At 42.6% G+C, this 16295-nt stretch overlaps 1 protein-coding gene across 1 annotated transcript; it reads left to right on the forward strand.

Annotated features, from left to right (window-relative positions):
• Positions 1 to 156: 156 nt before the first annotated feature.
• Positions 157 to 14930, forward strand: LOC128655646 (oocyte zinc finger protein XlCOF6.1-like). The gene is made up of 4 exons (XM_053709236.1): positions 157 to 218; positions 1066 to 1170; positions 4138 to 4245; positions 12864 to 14930. The coding sequence occupies exons 2-4, from the start codon at positions 1140 to 1142 to the stop codon at positions 13937 to 13939; spliced, it is 1215 nt and encodes a 404-aa protein (XP_053565211.1). The 5' UTR covers positions 157 to 218; positions 1066 to 1139; the 3' UTR covers positions 13940 to 14930.
• Positions 14931 to 16295: the final 1365 nt, after the last annotated feature.

Below are 16295 nucleotides of genomic sequence, written 5' to 3' on the forward strand. Positions count from 1 at the left end.
TAAATGATGGACCTGAAGACAGACCAGTTAAACTAATGATGTGTTGTGTAATATTACTACATAATCAGATGTGTGTGAGATAACTGCACTTAAATCCATTTAACCAAAAAACTAATTGTATTCTTTATTAGAACTAACAGGTCACAATAATGAAAATCTAGACACAGGATCACAAGGAGACCTTGTACAGAATATTCAGCCATCAGATGTCTCTGCAGGTGAGGGATCTATGGTATAAGCTTCACAATTTGAAAAACTCAGATGCTGAAATGATTTAACCCTATTAATTACTATGTAAATGATGAGCTTCAGTACAAACAGATTGCAATGATAACATCTATTTGGTGCACAAACATATCGCACACACACACACATGCCCTCTCTTCTCTCACACCCTCTGATTTATGTGAATAGTACACACATGCCCTCTGTTCTCTCTCACCCTCTGATTTATGTGAATAGTACATACACATGCCCTCTCTTCTCTCTCACCCTCTGATTTATGTGAATAGTACGCACACATGCCCTCTCTTCTCTCTCACCCTCTGCTTTATGTGAATAGTACACACACATGCCCTCTCTTCTCTCTCACCCTCTGATTTATGTGAATAGTACACACACACATGCCTCCTCTTCTCTCTCACCTTTTGCTTTATGTAAATAATACACACACACGCCCTCTCTTCTCTCTCACCCTCTGCTTTATGTGAATAGTACACACATGCCCTCTATTCTCTCTAACCCTCTAATTTATGTGAATAGTACATACACATGCCCTCTCTTCTCTCTCACCCTCTGATTTATGTGAATAGTACGCACACATGCCCTCTGTTCTCTCTCACCCCCTGATTTATGTGAATAGTACACACACACCCTCTGTTCTCTCTCACCCTCAGCTGTATGTGAATAGTACACACATGCCCTCTATTTTGATATTATTGATCAATTTCAATATCCCTCAAATATTAGGTGTAAGGAAATTATAAAGTACCTATTACTAGTTGATTTTGGGGTGAAATAAAACCCTAAACCATGAAATATTGTCTGCATTAAATGTTCTTACAGGTGATGATGATATTAATACTGACGTAGATGTTAAAACAGAAGATGTAAATGTAACGTGTCAGCTGGAAGCTCCAATGCAGGAAATGTGTGACAGTGACAATGCAGGTAAGTGCACGTGTGACGTGTCTTCTGTTTATGGGGTATTGCCTGGTTTTTATAGCTTATTGTCTGTAAGTGCTGTACATTATATCACCAGTCAGGGTGTCACCTCAATCACACACTGAGTGTCAGTACAATATAGCCTGATACTCACTGACTGTTGTCACATTTCTAGTGTTTCTAGCTGCGGATACACAGGTAGCACTTTGTAGGAGCATAAAATAAATCTTATATCGCTGTTATCTTTAAAGCCACTTGTAATATACCTTTAACACCACTGCAAATTTAACCCCACCTAGCCTGAATATCCTTGCTTGATTGTTAACAAGCTAATTGCTTTAAGACTTCACTTGTGTGTTCTGCAGAACATTCTTAGACTCTGCTTGCTGAGTTCTTACCTCTCTCTTCAGATTAATCCTGACCTGTCCTCTCAGTTTTCAACAGGATTTGCTTAGCCTCTCCTGGTTCTGACTGCTAGATAGATAAATCCTTAAGCAAAGCAGGAGGTTTTACTTCCACTGCAATAACAAAACAGCAGGACCACTGTTCAGTAAGGATCCTGGGGATACTTGCTACTCTGTGTTGCACCTCCTACTCCAGCCCCTCCACCTGCAGTGTATTTTCCTATCAGTTTTGCGTTAGAGGCTATGTGGTGTTAACGAGCAGTTTTGTCTCATCGCTCACTTACCTACAGTGCTGGTATTATGAGTTTTCAGAAACCCGCCGTTAAAAGTTTGGTCATTACCGCACTCCAATACCAGTGCTGCTTAAGTCAGCGGTGAGCTGGTGTAACGTGCTCGTGCACGATTTCCCCATAGCAATCAACAGGGAGAGCCGGCTGAAAAAAGTCTAAAACATGCAAAAAAGCAGCGTAAAACTCAGTAACGCAGCCCCATTGATTCCTATGGGGAAACACATTTTATGTCTACACCTAACACCCTAACATGAACTTATTAACCCCTAATCTGCAGCCCTCGACGTCGCCGACACCTATATTATACTTATTAACCCCTAATCCAAAATAGATAGTATTTTATTTAGGGGGTTGGTTGTGTGGGTGGTGGGTTTTTACTGTTGGGGGTGTTGTTTGTATTTTTTTTTTTTTACAGGTAAAAGAGCTGATTACTTTTAAGGGCAATTGGTAGTTTAGTTTAGACTAGGGTTTTTTTTTATTTTGGGGGGGCTTTTTTATTTTAATAGGGCTATTAGATTAGGTGTAATTAGTTTAAATTTCTGTAATTTGTTTATTATTTTCTGTAATTTAGTGGGGGGGTTTTTGTACTTTAGCAAATTTAATTTACGTAATTGTATTTAATGTAGTTAATTTATTTAATTATAGTGTATAGGTGTTAGTGTAACTTAGGTTAGGTTTTATTTTACAGATAAATTTGTATTTATTTTAGCTAGGTAGTTATTAAATAGTTAATAACTATTTAGTAACTATTCTACCTAGTTAAAATAAATACAAACTTGCCTGTAAAATAAAAATAAATCCTAAGCTAGATACAATGTAACTATTAGTTATATTGAAGCTAGCTTAGTGTTTATTTTACAGGTAAGTATTTAGTTTTAAATAGGAATAATTTAGTTAATGATAGGAATATTTATTTAGATTTATTTAAATTATATTTAAGTTAGTGGGTGGTGTTAGGTTTAGAGTTAGACTTAGGTTTAGGGGTTAATAACTTTAATATAGTGGCAGCGACGTTGGGGGCGGCAGATTAGGGCTTAATAAATGTAGGTAGGTGGTGGCGATGTTAGGGACGGCAGATTAGGGGTTAATAATATTTAACTAATGTTTGTGAGGCGGGAGTGTAGCGGTTTAGGGGTTAATATGTTTATTATAGTGGGGGGCAACGTTGGGGGTGGCAGATTAGGGGTTAATAAATATAATGTAGGTGTCGGCGATGTCCAGATTAGGGGTTCATAAATATAATGTAGGTGGCGGCGGTGTCCGGAGCGGCAGATGAGGGGTTAAAATTTTTATTTTAGTATTTGCAATGCGGAAGGGCCTCGGTTTAAGGGTTAATAAGTAGTTTATGGGTGTTAGTGTACTTTTTAGCACTTTAGTTAAGAGTTTTATGTTACGGCATTGTACCATAAAACTCTTAACTACTGACTTTTAAATGCGTTAGGACTCTTGACAGGGTAGGGTGTACCGCTCACTTTTTGGCCTCACAGGACAGACTCGTAATACCGGCGCTATGGAAGTCCCATAGAAAAAAGACTTCACGGAGTTTACGTAAGTCGTTTGCGGTAAGAAGTGTGCGGTCACCCTAAACCTTTAAGACTCGTAAGACCAGCAGGCGTAAAAAAGCAGCGTTAGGACCTCTTAACGCTGCTTTTTTACCCTAATGCACAACTTGTAATCTAGACAAAATTAATTTAAGAATTGAACAGAATGTATTTAATGATAAATTGTGGAATACAAATTTAACATTTTTAATATTAGCTAATTTTAGCTTAAGATAGCTAAACTTTTAGCAGGTAGTCGGTAAAATCAGCTGGGTGGTGCACCCACTAAAAAGGTCCTGGGGAGAACTTTGGGTGCTGTTGGAATTCTATTACTGTATTTTTTCATGTCAGGTCAAGGAGCTGTTGGAATACTAGTGCTGTATTGTCCCCATGTCAGGTATAACGGGTGTTATTGTGATATGAGTGCATTTGCAAAGCATATGGGATGTTTTAATGAAAAACATTAGAATGGATTTTATTTTTAATATACAAGGGAATTCTGATTGGCTACGGTGGGGGTGTATTTGCAGCTAGTAAAGTCACTAAATCCCTGCTAACTTTCTTTACTACATGCTGTACTTATGCTGTTACTACATGGTACTTCTTCCAGATGTGACAGATAGTGATCTCTGCTCAGGTTTAGTTAAATTAAATTACACAATTTTTGACATTTTATTTTAAAAGAGACCATTGGCACTGTAAATAGTGGCTCTTTAGATTGTTTGTTTTTTATTGCAGGTGTAAATGATGCTAAGATTTCATGTAACACTAAACAAACTGAAGATCAGTGGCTAAGAAATATGCCAGGAGCTGCAGAACAGGAAATATGTGCCAATATAAGCACAGGTGAGTGTACATGTGTGTGATGTGTCTGAAGAATACAGGGCACAGGTGAGCATACGTGTGTGATGTGCCTGAAGGATACAGGGCACAGGTGAGTGTACGTGTGTGACATGTAATGGACACAGGGCACAGGTGAGTGTACGTGTGTGATGTATCTGAGAGACACGGGGCACAGGTGATTGTAAGTGTGAGACGTATCTGAGGGACACAGGGCACAGGTGAGTGTACATGTGTGATGTGTCTGAGGGACACAGGGCACAGGTGAGTGTACGTGTGTGATGTGTCTGAGGGATACAGGGCACAGGTGAGTGTACATGTGTGATGTGCCTGATGGATACAGGGCACAGGTGAGTGTATGTGTGTGATGTGTCTGAGGGATACAGGGCACAGGTGAGTGTACATGTGTGATGTGTCTGAGGGATACAGGGCACAGGTGAGTGTACATGTGTGATGTGCCTGAGGGATACAGGGCACAGGTGAGTGTACATGTGTGATGTGTCTGTGGGTCATAGGGCACAGGTGAGTGTATGTGTGTGATGTGTCTGAGGGATACAGGGCAAATGGAGTGTATGTGTGTGACATGTAAGGGACACAGGGCACAGGTGAGTGTACGTGTGTGACATGTAAGGGACAAAGGGCACAGGTGAGTGTACGTGTGTGACATGTAAGGGATGCAGGGCACAGGTGAGTACGTCTGTGACATGTAAGGGGCGCAGGTGAGTGTACGTGTGTGACATGTAAGGGACACGGGGCACATTTGAGTGTACGTCTGTGACATGTAAGGGACACAGGGCGCAGGTGAGTGTATACGTGTGTGACATGTAATGGGCACAGGTGAGTGTACATGTGTGTGAGGTTTCTGAGGGACACAGGCCACAGGTGAGTGTACGTGTGTGATGTGCCTGAGGGATACAGGGCACAGGTGAGTGTACGTGTGTGATGTGTCTGAGGGATACAGGGCACAGGTGAGTGTACGTGTGTGATGTGTCTGAGGGATACAGGGTACAGGTGAGTGTACATGTGTGATGTGTCTGAGGGATACAGGGCACAGGTGAGTGTACATGTGTGATGTGTCTGAGGGATACAGGGCACAGGTGAGTACATGTGTGATGTGCCTGAGGGATACAGGGCACAGGTGAGTGTACATTTGTGATGTGTCTGAGGGACACAGGGCACAGGTGAGTGTACTTGTGTGTTGTGTCTGTGGGAAACAGGGCACAGGTGAGTGTACGTGTGTGATGTGTCTGATGGATACAGGGCACAGGTGAGTGTACACGTGTGTGTGATGGGTCTGAGAGATACAGGGCACAGGTGAGTGTGTGATGTGTCTGAGGGATACAGGGTACAGGTGAGTGTACATGTGTGATGTGTCTGAGGGACACAGGGCACAGGTGAGTGTATGTGTGTGATGTGCCTGAGGGATACAGGGCACAGGTGAGTGTACGTGTGTGATGTGCCTGAGGGACACAGGGCACAGGTGAGTGTATGTTTGTGATGTGTCAAAGGGACGCAGGTGAGTGTATGTGTGTGACATGTAAGGGATCCAAGCCACAGGTGAGTGTACGTGTGTGATGTGTCTGAGGGATACAGGGCACAGGTGAGTGTACGTGTGTGATGTGTCTGAGAGATACAGGGCACAGGTGAGTGTATGTGTGTGATGTGTCTGAGGGATACAGGGTACAGGTGAGTGTACATGTGTGATGTGTCTGAGGGACACAGGGCACAGGTGAGTGTACGTATGTGAGGAATCTCGGGAATATAGGGCACAGGTGAGTGTGTGGTTATTAATTAGTTTAAAATATTTTTACTTTATACTAAATATAATTCTAATTTAGTACTAAATCTCTATGGTAAAACCACTAAACCAATACAAGTAAGTTGTGAAATAAACACTTTAAAAAGAGTCCCCATTCTTTCCAAACAGTTTATTAGGAATCAATATATGTTACTAATAAGAGAAAGATTTACAGCTATATATACACATCTATTTTACTGCAAAAAAAGTCCAAATAATTAATACAGGGCAACTCTACTACAACCCCAATTTGTGCAACACTGCTAAAATAATCATAAGAATATACTTAACCACATCCTCCAGTGTTTCCACCATCAGCCATCTTTTCAGCAGGAACAAGATAAGAAAAAGAGAGAGGTTTTGGTGTTCCAGTTTTTTTTTATACCCTAATTCAATAGGGAGTGGTTTATCAAATGCCATTCAAAGGCTATTGGGAGTGTCCTATTTAGACAGACACTAGGCCAAAGAACTACTTGAATATTCAATTTCAATGTGAAATGCCAGGTATAAAATCTGTAAGCTATATTTCAATATTCCAGTGATAAAATGTCACCACAGAGTGTACGTGTGTGATTTTTCTGTGGGAAACGGGGCACAGGTGAGTGTACGTGTGTGATGTGTCTGTGGGATACACGGCACAGGTGAGTATACATGTTTAATGTGTCTGAGTCACACAGGGCACAGGTGAGTACGTATGTGAGGTGGCTGATGGATACAGGTGAGTGTATGTATGTGACATGTCTCTGTGAAACAGGGCACAGGTGAGTGTACATGTGTGATATGTCTATGGCAAACAGGGCACAGGTGAGTGTACGTGTGTGATGTTTCTGATGGATACACGGCACAGGTGAGTGTACGTGTGTGATGTGTCTGAGGGACACAAGGCACAGGTGAGTACGTGTGTGACATGTAAGGGACGCAGGCCACAGGTGAGTGTATGTGTGTGATGTGTCTGAGGGACACAGGGCACTGGTGAGTGTACGTGTGTGACATGTAAGGGGCACAGGTTAGTGTACATGTGTGTGAGGTGTCTGAGGGACACAAGGCACAGGTGAGTGTACGTGTGTGAGGTGTCTGAGGGACACAAGGCACAGGTGAGTGTACGTGTGTGATGTGTTTGAGGAATACAGGCCACAGGTGAGTGTACATGTGTGATGTGTTTGAGGAATACAGGCCACAGGTGAGTGTACATGTTTGACATGTAAGGGATGCAGGCCACGTGAGTGTACGTGTGTGTGACATGTAAGGGACACAGGGCACAGGTGAGTGTATGTGTGTGAGATGTTTGAGGGACACAGGTCACAGTTGAGTATACATGTGTGACATGTAAGGGATGCAGGCCATAGGTGAGTGTACGTGTATGATGTGTCTGTGGGAAATGGTGCACCGGTGAGTGCATGTGTGTGATGTGTCTGAGGGACACAGGTGAGTGTATGTGTGTGACATATAAGGGACACAGGGCATAGGTGAGTGTACGTGTGTGACATGTAAGGGACACAGGGCACAGGTGAGTGCATACGTGTGTGACATGTAAGGGGCACAGGATATAGGTGAGTGTACATGTGTGATATATCTGAGGAATACAGGGCACAGGTTAGTGTACGTGTGTGATGTGGCTGAGGGACACAGGTGAGTTTTATGTGTGTGACATGTAAGGGGCACAGGTGAGTGTACGTGTGTGATGTGTCTGAGGGACACGGGGCACAGGTGAGTGTACGTGTGTGATGTGTCTGAGGGACACGGGGCACAGGTGAGTGTACGTGTGTGATGTGTCTGAGGGACACAGGGCAGAGGTGAGTGTACGTGTGTGATGTGTCTGATGGACACAGGTATGTGTATGTGTGTTACATGTAAGGGGCACAGAGCACAGGTGATTGTACATGTGTGACATGTAAGGGACTCAGGGCACAGGTGAGTGTACGTGTGTGACATGTAAGGGAGGCAGGGCACAGGTGAGTGTATGTGTGTGATGTGTTTGAGGGACACAGGGCACTGGTGAGTGTACATGTGTGACATGTAAGGGGCACAGGTGAGTGTACGTGTGTGATGTGTCTATGGGAAACGGCACAGGTGAGTGTACGTGTGTGATGTGTCTGAGGGACACAGGGAACAAGTGAGTGTACGTCTGTGATGTGTCTGATGGACACAGGTATGTGTATGTGTGTGACATGTAAGGGGCACAGAGCACAGGTGAGTGTACATGTGTGACATGTAAGGAACGCAGGGCACAGGTGAGTGTATGTGTGTGATATGTCTGAGGAATACAGGGCACAGGTGAGTTTACGTGTGTGACATGTAAGGGACGCAGGGCACAGGTGAGTGTATGTGTGTGATGTGTCTGAGGGACACAGGGCACAGGTGAGTGTACATGTGTGACATGTAAGGGACGCAGGGCACAGGTGAGTGTACGTGTGTGACATGTAATGGACGCAGGGCACAGGTGAGTGTATGTGTGTGATGTGTTTGAGGGACACAGGGCAATGGCGAGTGTACGTGTGTGACATGTAAGGGACACAGGTTAGTGTACATGTGTATGAGGTGTCTGAGAGACACAAGGCACAGATGAGTGTACGTGTGTGACATGTAAGGGATGCAGGCTACAGGTGAGTGTACGTGTGTGATGTGTCTGAGGAATACAGGGCACAGGTGAGTGTACGTGTGTGACATGTAAGGGACGCAGGGCACAGGTGAGTGTGTGTGATGTGTCTGAGGGACAAAGGGCACAGGTGAGTGTACATGTGTGACATGTAAGGGACGCAGGGCACAGGTGAGTGTACGTGTGTGAGATGTCCGAGGAACACAGGGCACAGGTGAGTGTACGTGTGTGATGTGTCTGATGGACACAGGTATGTGTATGTGTGTTACATGTAAGGGGCACAGAGCACAGGTGATTGTACATGTGTGACATGTAAGGGACTCGGGGCACAGGTGAGTGTACGTGTGTGACATGTAAGGGAGGCAGGGCACAGGTGAGTGTATGTGTGTGATGTGTTTGAGGGACACAGGGCACTGGTGAGTGTACATGTGTGACATGTAAGGGGCACAGGTGAGTGTACGTGTGTGATGTGTCTATGGGAAACGGCACAGGTGAGTGTACGTGTGTGATGTGTCTGAGGGACACAGGGAACAAGTGAGTGTACGTCTGTGATGTGTCTGATGGACACAGGTATGTGTATGTGTGTGACATGTAAGGGGCACAGAGCACAGGTGAGTGTACATGTGTGACATGTAAGGAACGCAGGGCACAGGTGAGTGTATGTGTGTGATATGTCTGAGGAATACAGGGCACAGGTGAGTTTACGTGTGTGACATGTAAGGGACGCAGGGCACAGGTGAGTGTATGTGTGTGATGTGTCTGAGGGACACAGGGCACAGGTGAGTGTACATGTGTGACATGTAAGGGACGCAGGGCACAGGTGAGTGTACGTGTGTGACATGTAATGGACGCAGGGCACAGGTGAGTGTATGTGTGTGATGTGTTTGAGGGACACAGGGCAATGGCGAGTGTACGTGTGTGACATGTAAGGGACACAGGTTAGTGTACATGTGTATGAGGTGTCTGAGAGACACAAGGCACAGATGAGTGTACGTGTGTGACATGTAAGGGATGCAGGCTACAGGTGAGTGTACGTGTGTGATGTGTCTGAGGAATACAGGGCACAGGTGAGTGTACGTGTGTGACATGTAAGGGGCGCAGGGCACAGGTGAGTGTGTGTGATGTGTCTGAGGGACAAAGGGCACAGGTGAGTGTACATGTGTGACATGTAAGGGACGCAGGGCACAGGTGAGTGTACATGTGTGAGATGTCCGAGGAACACAGGGCACAGGTGAGTGTACGTGTGTGAGATGTCTGAGGGACACAGGGCACAGGTGAGTGTACTTTTGTGACATGTAAGGGACACAGGGCACAGGTGAGTGTACGTGTGTGACATGTAAGGGACAAAGGGCACAGGTGATTGTACATGTGTGTGAGGTGTCTGAGGGACACAGGGCACAGATGAGTGTACGTGTGTGACATGTAAGGGACAAAGGGCACAGGTGAGTGTACATGTGTGAGATGTCAGAGGAACACAGGGCACAGGTGAGTGTACGTGTGTGAGGTGTCTGAGGGACACAGGGCACAGATGAGTGCACGTGTGTGACATGTAAGGGATACAGGGCACAGGTGAGTGTACGTGTGTGACATGTAAGGGACAAAGGGCACAGGTAATTGTACATGTGTGTGAGGTGTCTGAGGGACACAGGGCACAGATGAGTGTACGTGTGTGACATGTAAGGGACAAATGGCACAGGTGATTGTACATGTGTGTGAGGTGTCTGAGGGACACAGGGCACAGATGAGTGTACGTGTGTGACATGTTAGGGATGCAGGCCACAGGTGAGTGTACGTGTGTGATGTGTCTGAGGAATACAGGGCACAGGTGAGTGTACATGTGTGATGTGTGTGTGGGACACAGGTGACAATTTCTGTGTGATGTGTCTGAGGGACACAGGTAAGTGTACTTGTGTGACATGTAAGGGACACAGGGCACATGTGAGTGTACATGTGTGACATGTAAAGGATTCAGGCCACAGGTGAGAGTACTTGTGTGACATGTAATGGATGCAGGCCACAGGTGAGTGTACTTGTGTGACATGTAAGGGATGCAGGCCACATGTGAGTGTACGTGTGTCACATGTAAGGGACACAGGGCACAGGTGAGTGTACGTGTGTGACATGTAAGGGATACAGGGCACAGGTGGGTGTATGTGTGTGACATGTTAGGGATGCAGGCCACAGGTGAGTGTACGTGTGTGATGTGTCTGAGGAATACAGGGCAAAGGTGAGTGTACATGTGTGACATGTAAGGGACACAGGGCACAGGTGAGTGTACATGTGTGACATGTAAGGGACACAGGGCACGGGTGAGTGTACATGTGTGACATGTAAGGGACACAGGTGAGTGTACGTGTGTGATGTGTCTGAGGAATACAGGGCACAGGTGAGTGTACGTGTGTCACATGTAAGGGACACAGGGCACAGGTGAGTGTACTTGTGTGACATGTAAGGGACACAGGGCACAGGTGAGTGTACATGTGTGACATGTAAGGGACACAGGGCACAGGTGAGTGTACGTGTGTGACATGTAAGGGATGCAGACCATAGGTGAGTCTGTGGGAAACGGGGCGCCGGTGAGTGTATGTGTGTGATGTGTCTGAGGGACACAGGTGAGTGCATGTGTGTGATATGTAAGGGGCACAGGTTAGTGTGTGTGTGACATGTAAGGGACACAGGGCACAGGTGAGTGTATGTGTGTGACATGTAATGGACACAGGTGAGTGTATGTGTGTGACATGTTAGGGACACAAGGCACCAGTGAGTGTATACGTGTGACATGTAAGGGACCCAGGGCACCAGTGAGTGTATACGTGTGTGACATGTAAGGGACCCAGGGCACCAGTGAGTGTATAAGTGTGTGACATGTAAGGGGCACAGGTGAATGTACATGTGTGTGAGGTGTCTGAGGGACGCAGGGCACAGGTGAGTGCACGTATGTGACATTTAAAGGATGCAGGCCACAGGTAAGTCTACATGTGTGATGTGCCTGAGGGACACAGGGCACAGGTGAGTGTATGTGTGTGACATGTTAGGGGCACAGGTGAGTGTACATGTGTGATATATCTGAGGAATACAGGGCACAGGTGAGTGTATACGTGTGTGACATGTAAGGGACACAGGGCACTGGTGAGTGTACATGTGTGATGTGTCTGAGGGATACAGATCACAGGTGAGTGTACGCGTGTGACATGTAAGGGGCACAGGTGAGTGTACGTGTGTGATATGTAAGGGTCGCAGGGCACAGGTGAGTGTATGTGTTATATGTCTGAGGGACACAAGGCACAGGTGAGTATGTGTGTGATGTGTCTGAGGGACACAGGTGAGTGTATGAGTGTGACATGTAAGGGATATAGGGCACAGGTGAGTGTACTTGTGTGATGTGTCTGTGGGAAACAGGGTGCAGGTGAGTGTACATGTGTGATGTGTCTCAGGGACACAGGGCACAGGTGAGTGTACGTGTGTGAAGGACACAGGTGAGTGAAAGTGGGTGACATGTGAGGGACACAGGGCACAGGTGAGTGTACGTATGTGACATGTCTCTGTGAAACAGGGCACAGGTAAGTGTATTTGTCTCACTTTTAGAGCCACTACTCCCGCCTAATAAAACACATAGATGGAAACTCACCTGTTATTTGTGGTGATTGTGCTATAACTTATGTAGGGCTAAATTCTAAATACAATGAATGCAAAAGACTGAACACTGCTTCAGCACAAGGGTATGAAATGGCTCTATTCATTTTCCTCCTTTATTTAAAAAGTAGAAAATACTTTTGTCTTGAACTATATAAATTCCTTTATATATTTGCGGTTTCTATCATATCACTGTGGTACATTCTTTCACCCAGGCAATACATGTTAACATAATTAAATAAACTATAGTGAGATTATAATAAGCAATGGAAAACATATTTATAAAGATTAATTTATGGTTAAAATAATCACTTAAAGTTTCTGTGAACACAACTTTAAAAGAACTAGATACATTATGTAGAAAAAAATTAATTTCAATTAAGTTCAGTCTTTGACTTAGTGTGAATTCTCAGAAATAGTCCCTAACTTCAAGTAAACTGTCCTTAAGACTTTGCATGGAAGCTGGGATAGGTCTAGTTGTCACAGTGTCTACTACTAGTGTAGGGGACTGACTAAATCAGATCAGTTTATATGTTTTCATGATAAAATAATTATGTAATTAATAACATTTACTCCTATTCTGTTTCTTATTGACAGGTGAATTCACAGACGGCAATAATCCTAGTCCTGATAAGAGTTCAGATGCTTCTTTACATCTTCTGCAAAATCAAAGAAGCCACGTGGGAAATGTACATCTTTGTAAACATCTGAATATTCATACAGGAGAAAAGCCATTTTCCTGTCTTATATGTGGGAAATTGTTTAACCATAGAAAAAATCTTGTTGCTCATCGGAAAATACATAGAGCAAAAAAAGGATTTTTATGTTCTGACTGTGGGAAATATTGTGCTCAGAAATCACATCTTATTGATCATCAGAAAATTCACACAGGAGAAAAAGCATTTTCATGTCCTGACTGTGGAAAATGTTTTACTCTAAAATCAACTCTTATTAGGCATCAGAAAATTCATACTGGGGAGAAAGCATTTTCATGTTCTGAATGTGGAAAATGTTTTACTCTGAAATCACATCTTCTTAGCCATCAGAAAGTTCATACAGGGGAGAAACCATTTTCATGTTCTGACTGTGGGAAATGCTTTACTCTGAAATCAACTCTTCTTAGCCATCAGAAAATTCATACAGGAGAAAAAGCATTTACATGTTCCGACTGTGGGAAATGTTTTACTCAGAAATCAAATCTTATTACGCATCAGAAAATTCATACTGGGGAGAAAGCATTTTCATGTTCTGACTGTGGGAAATGTTTTACCCGGAAAATTACTCTTATTAAGCATCAGAAAACTCATACTGGGGAGAAAGCATTTTCATGTTCTGACTGTGGGAAATGTTTTACTCTGAAATCAAATCTTAGTAGGCATCAGAAAATTCATACAGGAGAGAAAGCATTTTCATGTTCTGACTGTGGGAAATGTTTTACTCAGAAATCAACTCTTCTTAGCCATCAGAAAATTCATACAGGTGAGAAAGGATTTTCATGTTCTGACTGTGGGAAATGTTTTGCTCTGAAATCAAATCTTATTAGCCATCAGAAAATTCATGCAGGGGAGAAAGGATTTTCATGTTCTAAATGCGGAAAATGTTTTACTCGGAAAACAACTCTTATTAACCATCAGAAAACTCATATTAAAAGAAATCAGAGTTTAACCTCCTAAGTACAGAGGGTGGTATGTAGTTGTCACCCACACAATACCAAGTGCTGATGATGACTGCATGTGACCCCCTGGGGCATGCAGTTTTGGAGCTGTTTGATTCCCTTTCTGCACATCAAGCATTTATGAGGTGACCCCAGGGTGGATGTGATTTAAATCACTAGTCAGTAGGATTACATTAATAATAACAATAGAAATAGTTTTATTTAACTAAAACAATAACATTATTTTTTATTTTAATGCTTGCCCCTCCCTCCTCACACTTAGGTCCTTGTGCAGTTCTATTCCACTACAATCTTCTATTCAGTGAACTTCCTGAAATTTAGTATGTGTTGATTCTGTGTACATAGATTTGCAGGGGAGCAATGACATTAAAGGAAAATACAGTCAAAATTAAACTTTCATGATTCAGAAAGAACATTAAATTTTTAATAATTCTCTAATTGACTTCTCTTATCTAATTCTTGATATCCATTGTTGAAAAGCCTGCATAGGTAGACTCACTCAGATGTAATGTACTACTGTGAGCTAGCCTGTTGTCACTGTCTCATCCATTGTATTCAGATAGGCCCCAGTAGAGCATTGCTCTCCTTCAACTAAGGATTCCAAGAGAATGAAGAAAATCTAATAGAAGTAAATCTGAAAATGGTATGTTCTATCTGAAACCCAAAAGTTATCTTTCATGATTATAGTCTATTTATCAACTCTATGTTAATTTTATAACAATTTGCTGTGGAGAAGGGGCATGTTATTTATGCAGATACAAATTCACAGTTCAGTGAAGTTGATTGAATGGCGCTTCACTTTACAGATGGACAATGACCCAAAAACAAGGCAGAAAGACCCATGAGCAAACAATAACTGATGACAGCTGCAGTAAAGGCCTGGCAAAGCATTACAAAGGAGGAAACCCAGCATTTGATGAACTTCCAGACTTTAAGCAGTCATTGCCTACAGATTCTCGACAAAGTATTAAAAATTAACATTTTATTAATGATTGTGTTAATTTGTCCAATTACATTTGAGCCCCTGAAATAAGATGACTGTGTATGAAAATGGTTGCAATTCCTAATCGTTTCATATGGTATTTTTGTTCAACCCCTTGAATTAAAGATAAAAGCCTGCACTTAAAGGGACAGTTTACTCAAAATATTTATCCACTTTAATTTGTTCCCAATTATCCACTTTACCTATTGGAGTGTATTAAATTGTTTACAAGTAGCTAATTTACCTTTATATTGGCATTTGAAATAGTTGATTTAGCATGTGGTATCCCCACCTATTGTGAAAGTTTGTGGCCGCAGGTCCAAGCTATAGATAAGCTTTGTAAACACTGTCAGTAGAAGAAATTACACTCCCAGTGGGATATAGCAGAGATAAGGTAATACAATGTTGATTGTACATTGTTTTCTCCAAGTACTGGTGATTGTTTAATGGACAGATATAAGATAACGAAGCAGGTATATGTACACAACGTGATACAGTAATGAGATCTGATTATACCTACAAGCTCAACCCATTTTATTAGGTTGTGGCTTCAAAACACAAAATCAGAGCTTTAATATACACAAATAAACCTTAAAAAGCTAATTTTCATATTTTTTTGCAGTTGGTAAAAAAGCAATTGTAAACACATTAAGGGAACAACTATTTTATAGTATACTGTCCCTTTAAATTGCATCTCGGTTGTTTCATTTCAAATACATTGAGGTGGCATACAGAGCCAGAATTATAAAAATTGTGTCAGTGTCCAATTATTTACAGACCTAACTGTATATACATGATTATATATAGGTATAGATATACATATATATATATATATATATATATATATATATATATACTTAGAACATATTCTGCTATGTGCAGAAAATTGGAATGTGAAAGATTTACAGTAAATACAAAGTATAAGAATTTATTAAAAATGAATATTGCATAAATATGGTTTTTCATGTTTTCAGCTACTTAATTACAAAGGGCTCTAATGCGTGTGTGTGTGTATATACAGAATCTCACAAAAGTGAGTACACCCCACATTTTTGTAAATATTCTATTATATCTTTTCATGTAACAACACTGAATAAATGACATTTTGCTACAATGTAAAGTAGTAAGTGTACAGCCTGTATAACAGTGTAATTTGCTGTCCCCTTTAAAATAACTCAACACACAGCCATTAATGTCTAAACCTTTGGCAACAAAAGTGAGTACACCCCTAAGTGAAAATGTTCAAATTGGGCCCATTTAGCCATTTTCTCTCCCTGGTGTCATGTGACTCGTTAGTGTTACAAGGTCTCAAGTGTGAATGGGGAGCAGGTGTGTTAAATTTGGTGTTATCGCTCTCACACTCTCATACTGG

Source organism: Bombina bombina, chromosome 4, assembly GCF_027579735.1.
Source record: "Bombina bombina isolate aBomBom1 chromosome 4, aBomBom1.pri, whole genome shotgun sequence".
In the NCBI taxonomy this organism is placed as follows: Eukaryota; Metazoa; Chordata; class Amphibia; order Anura; family Bombinatoridae; genus Bombina; species Bombina bombina.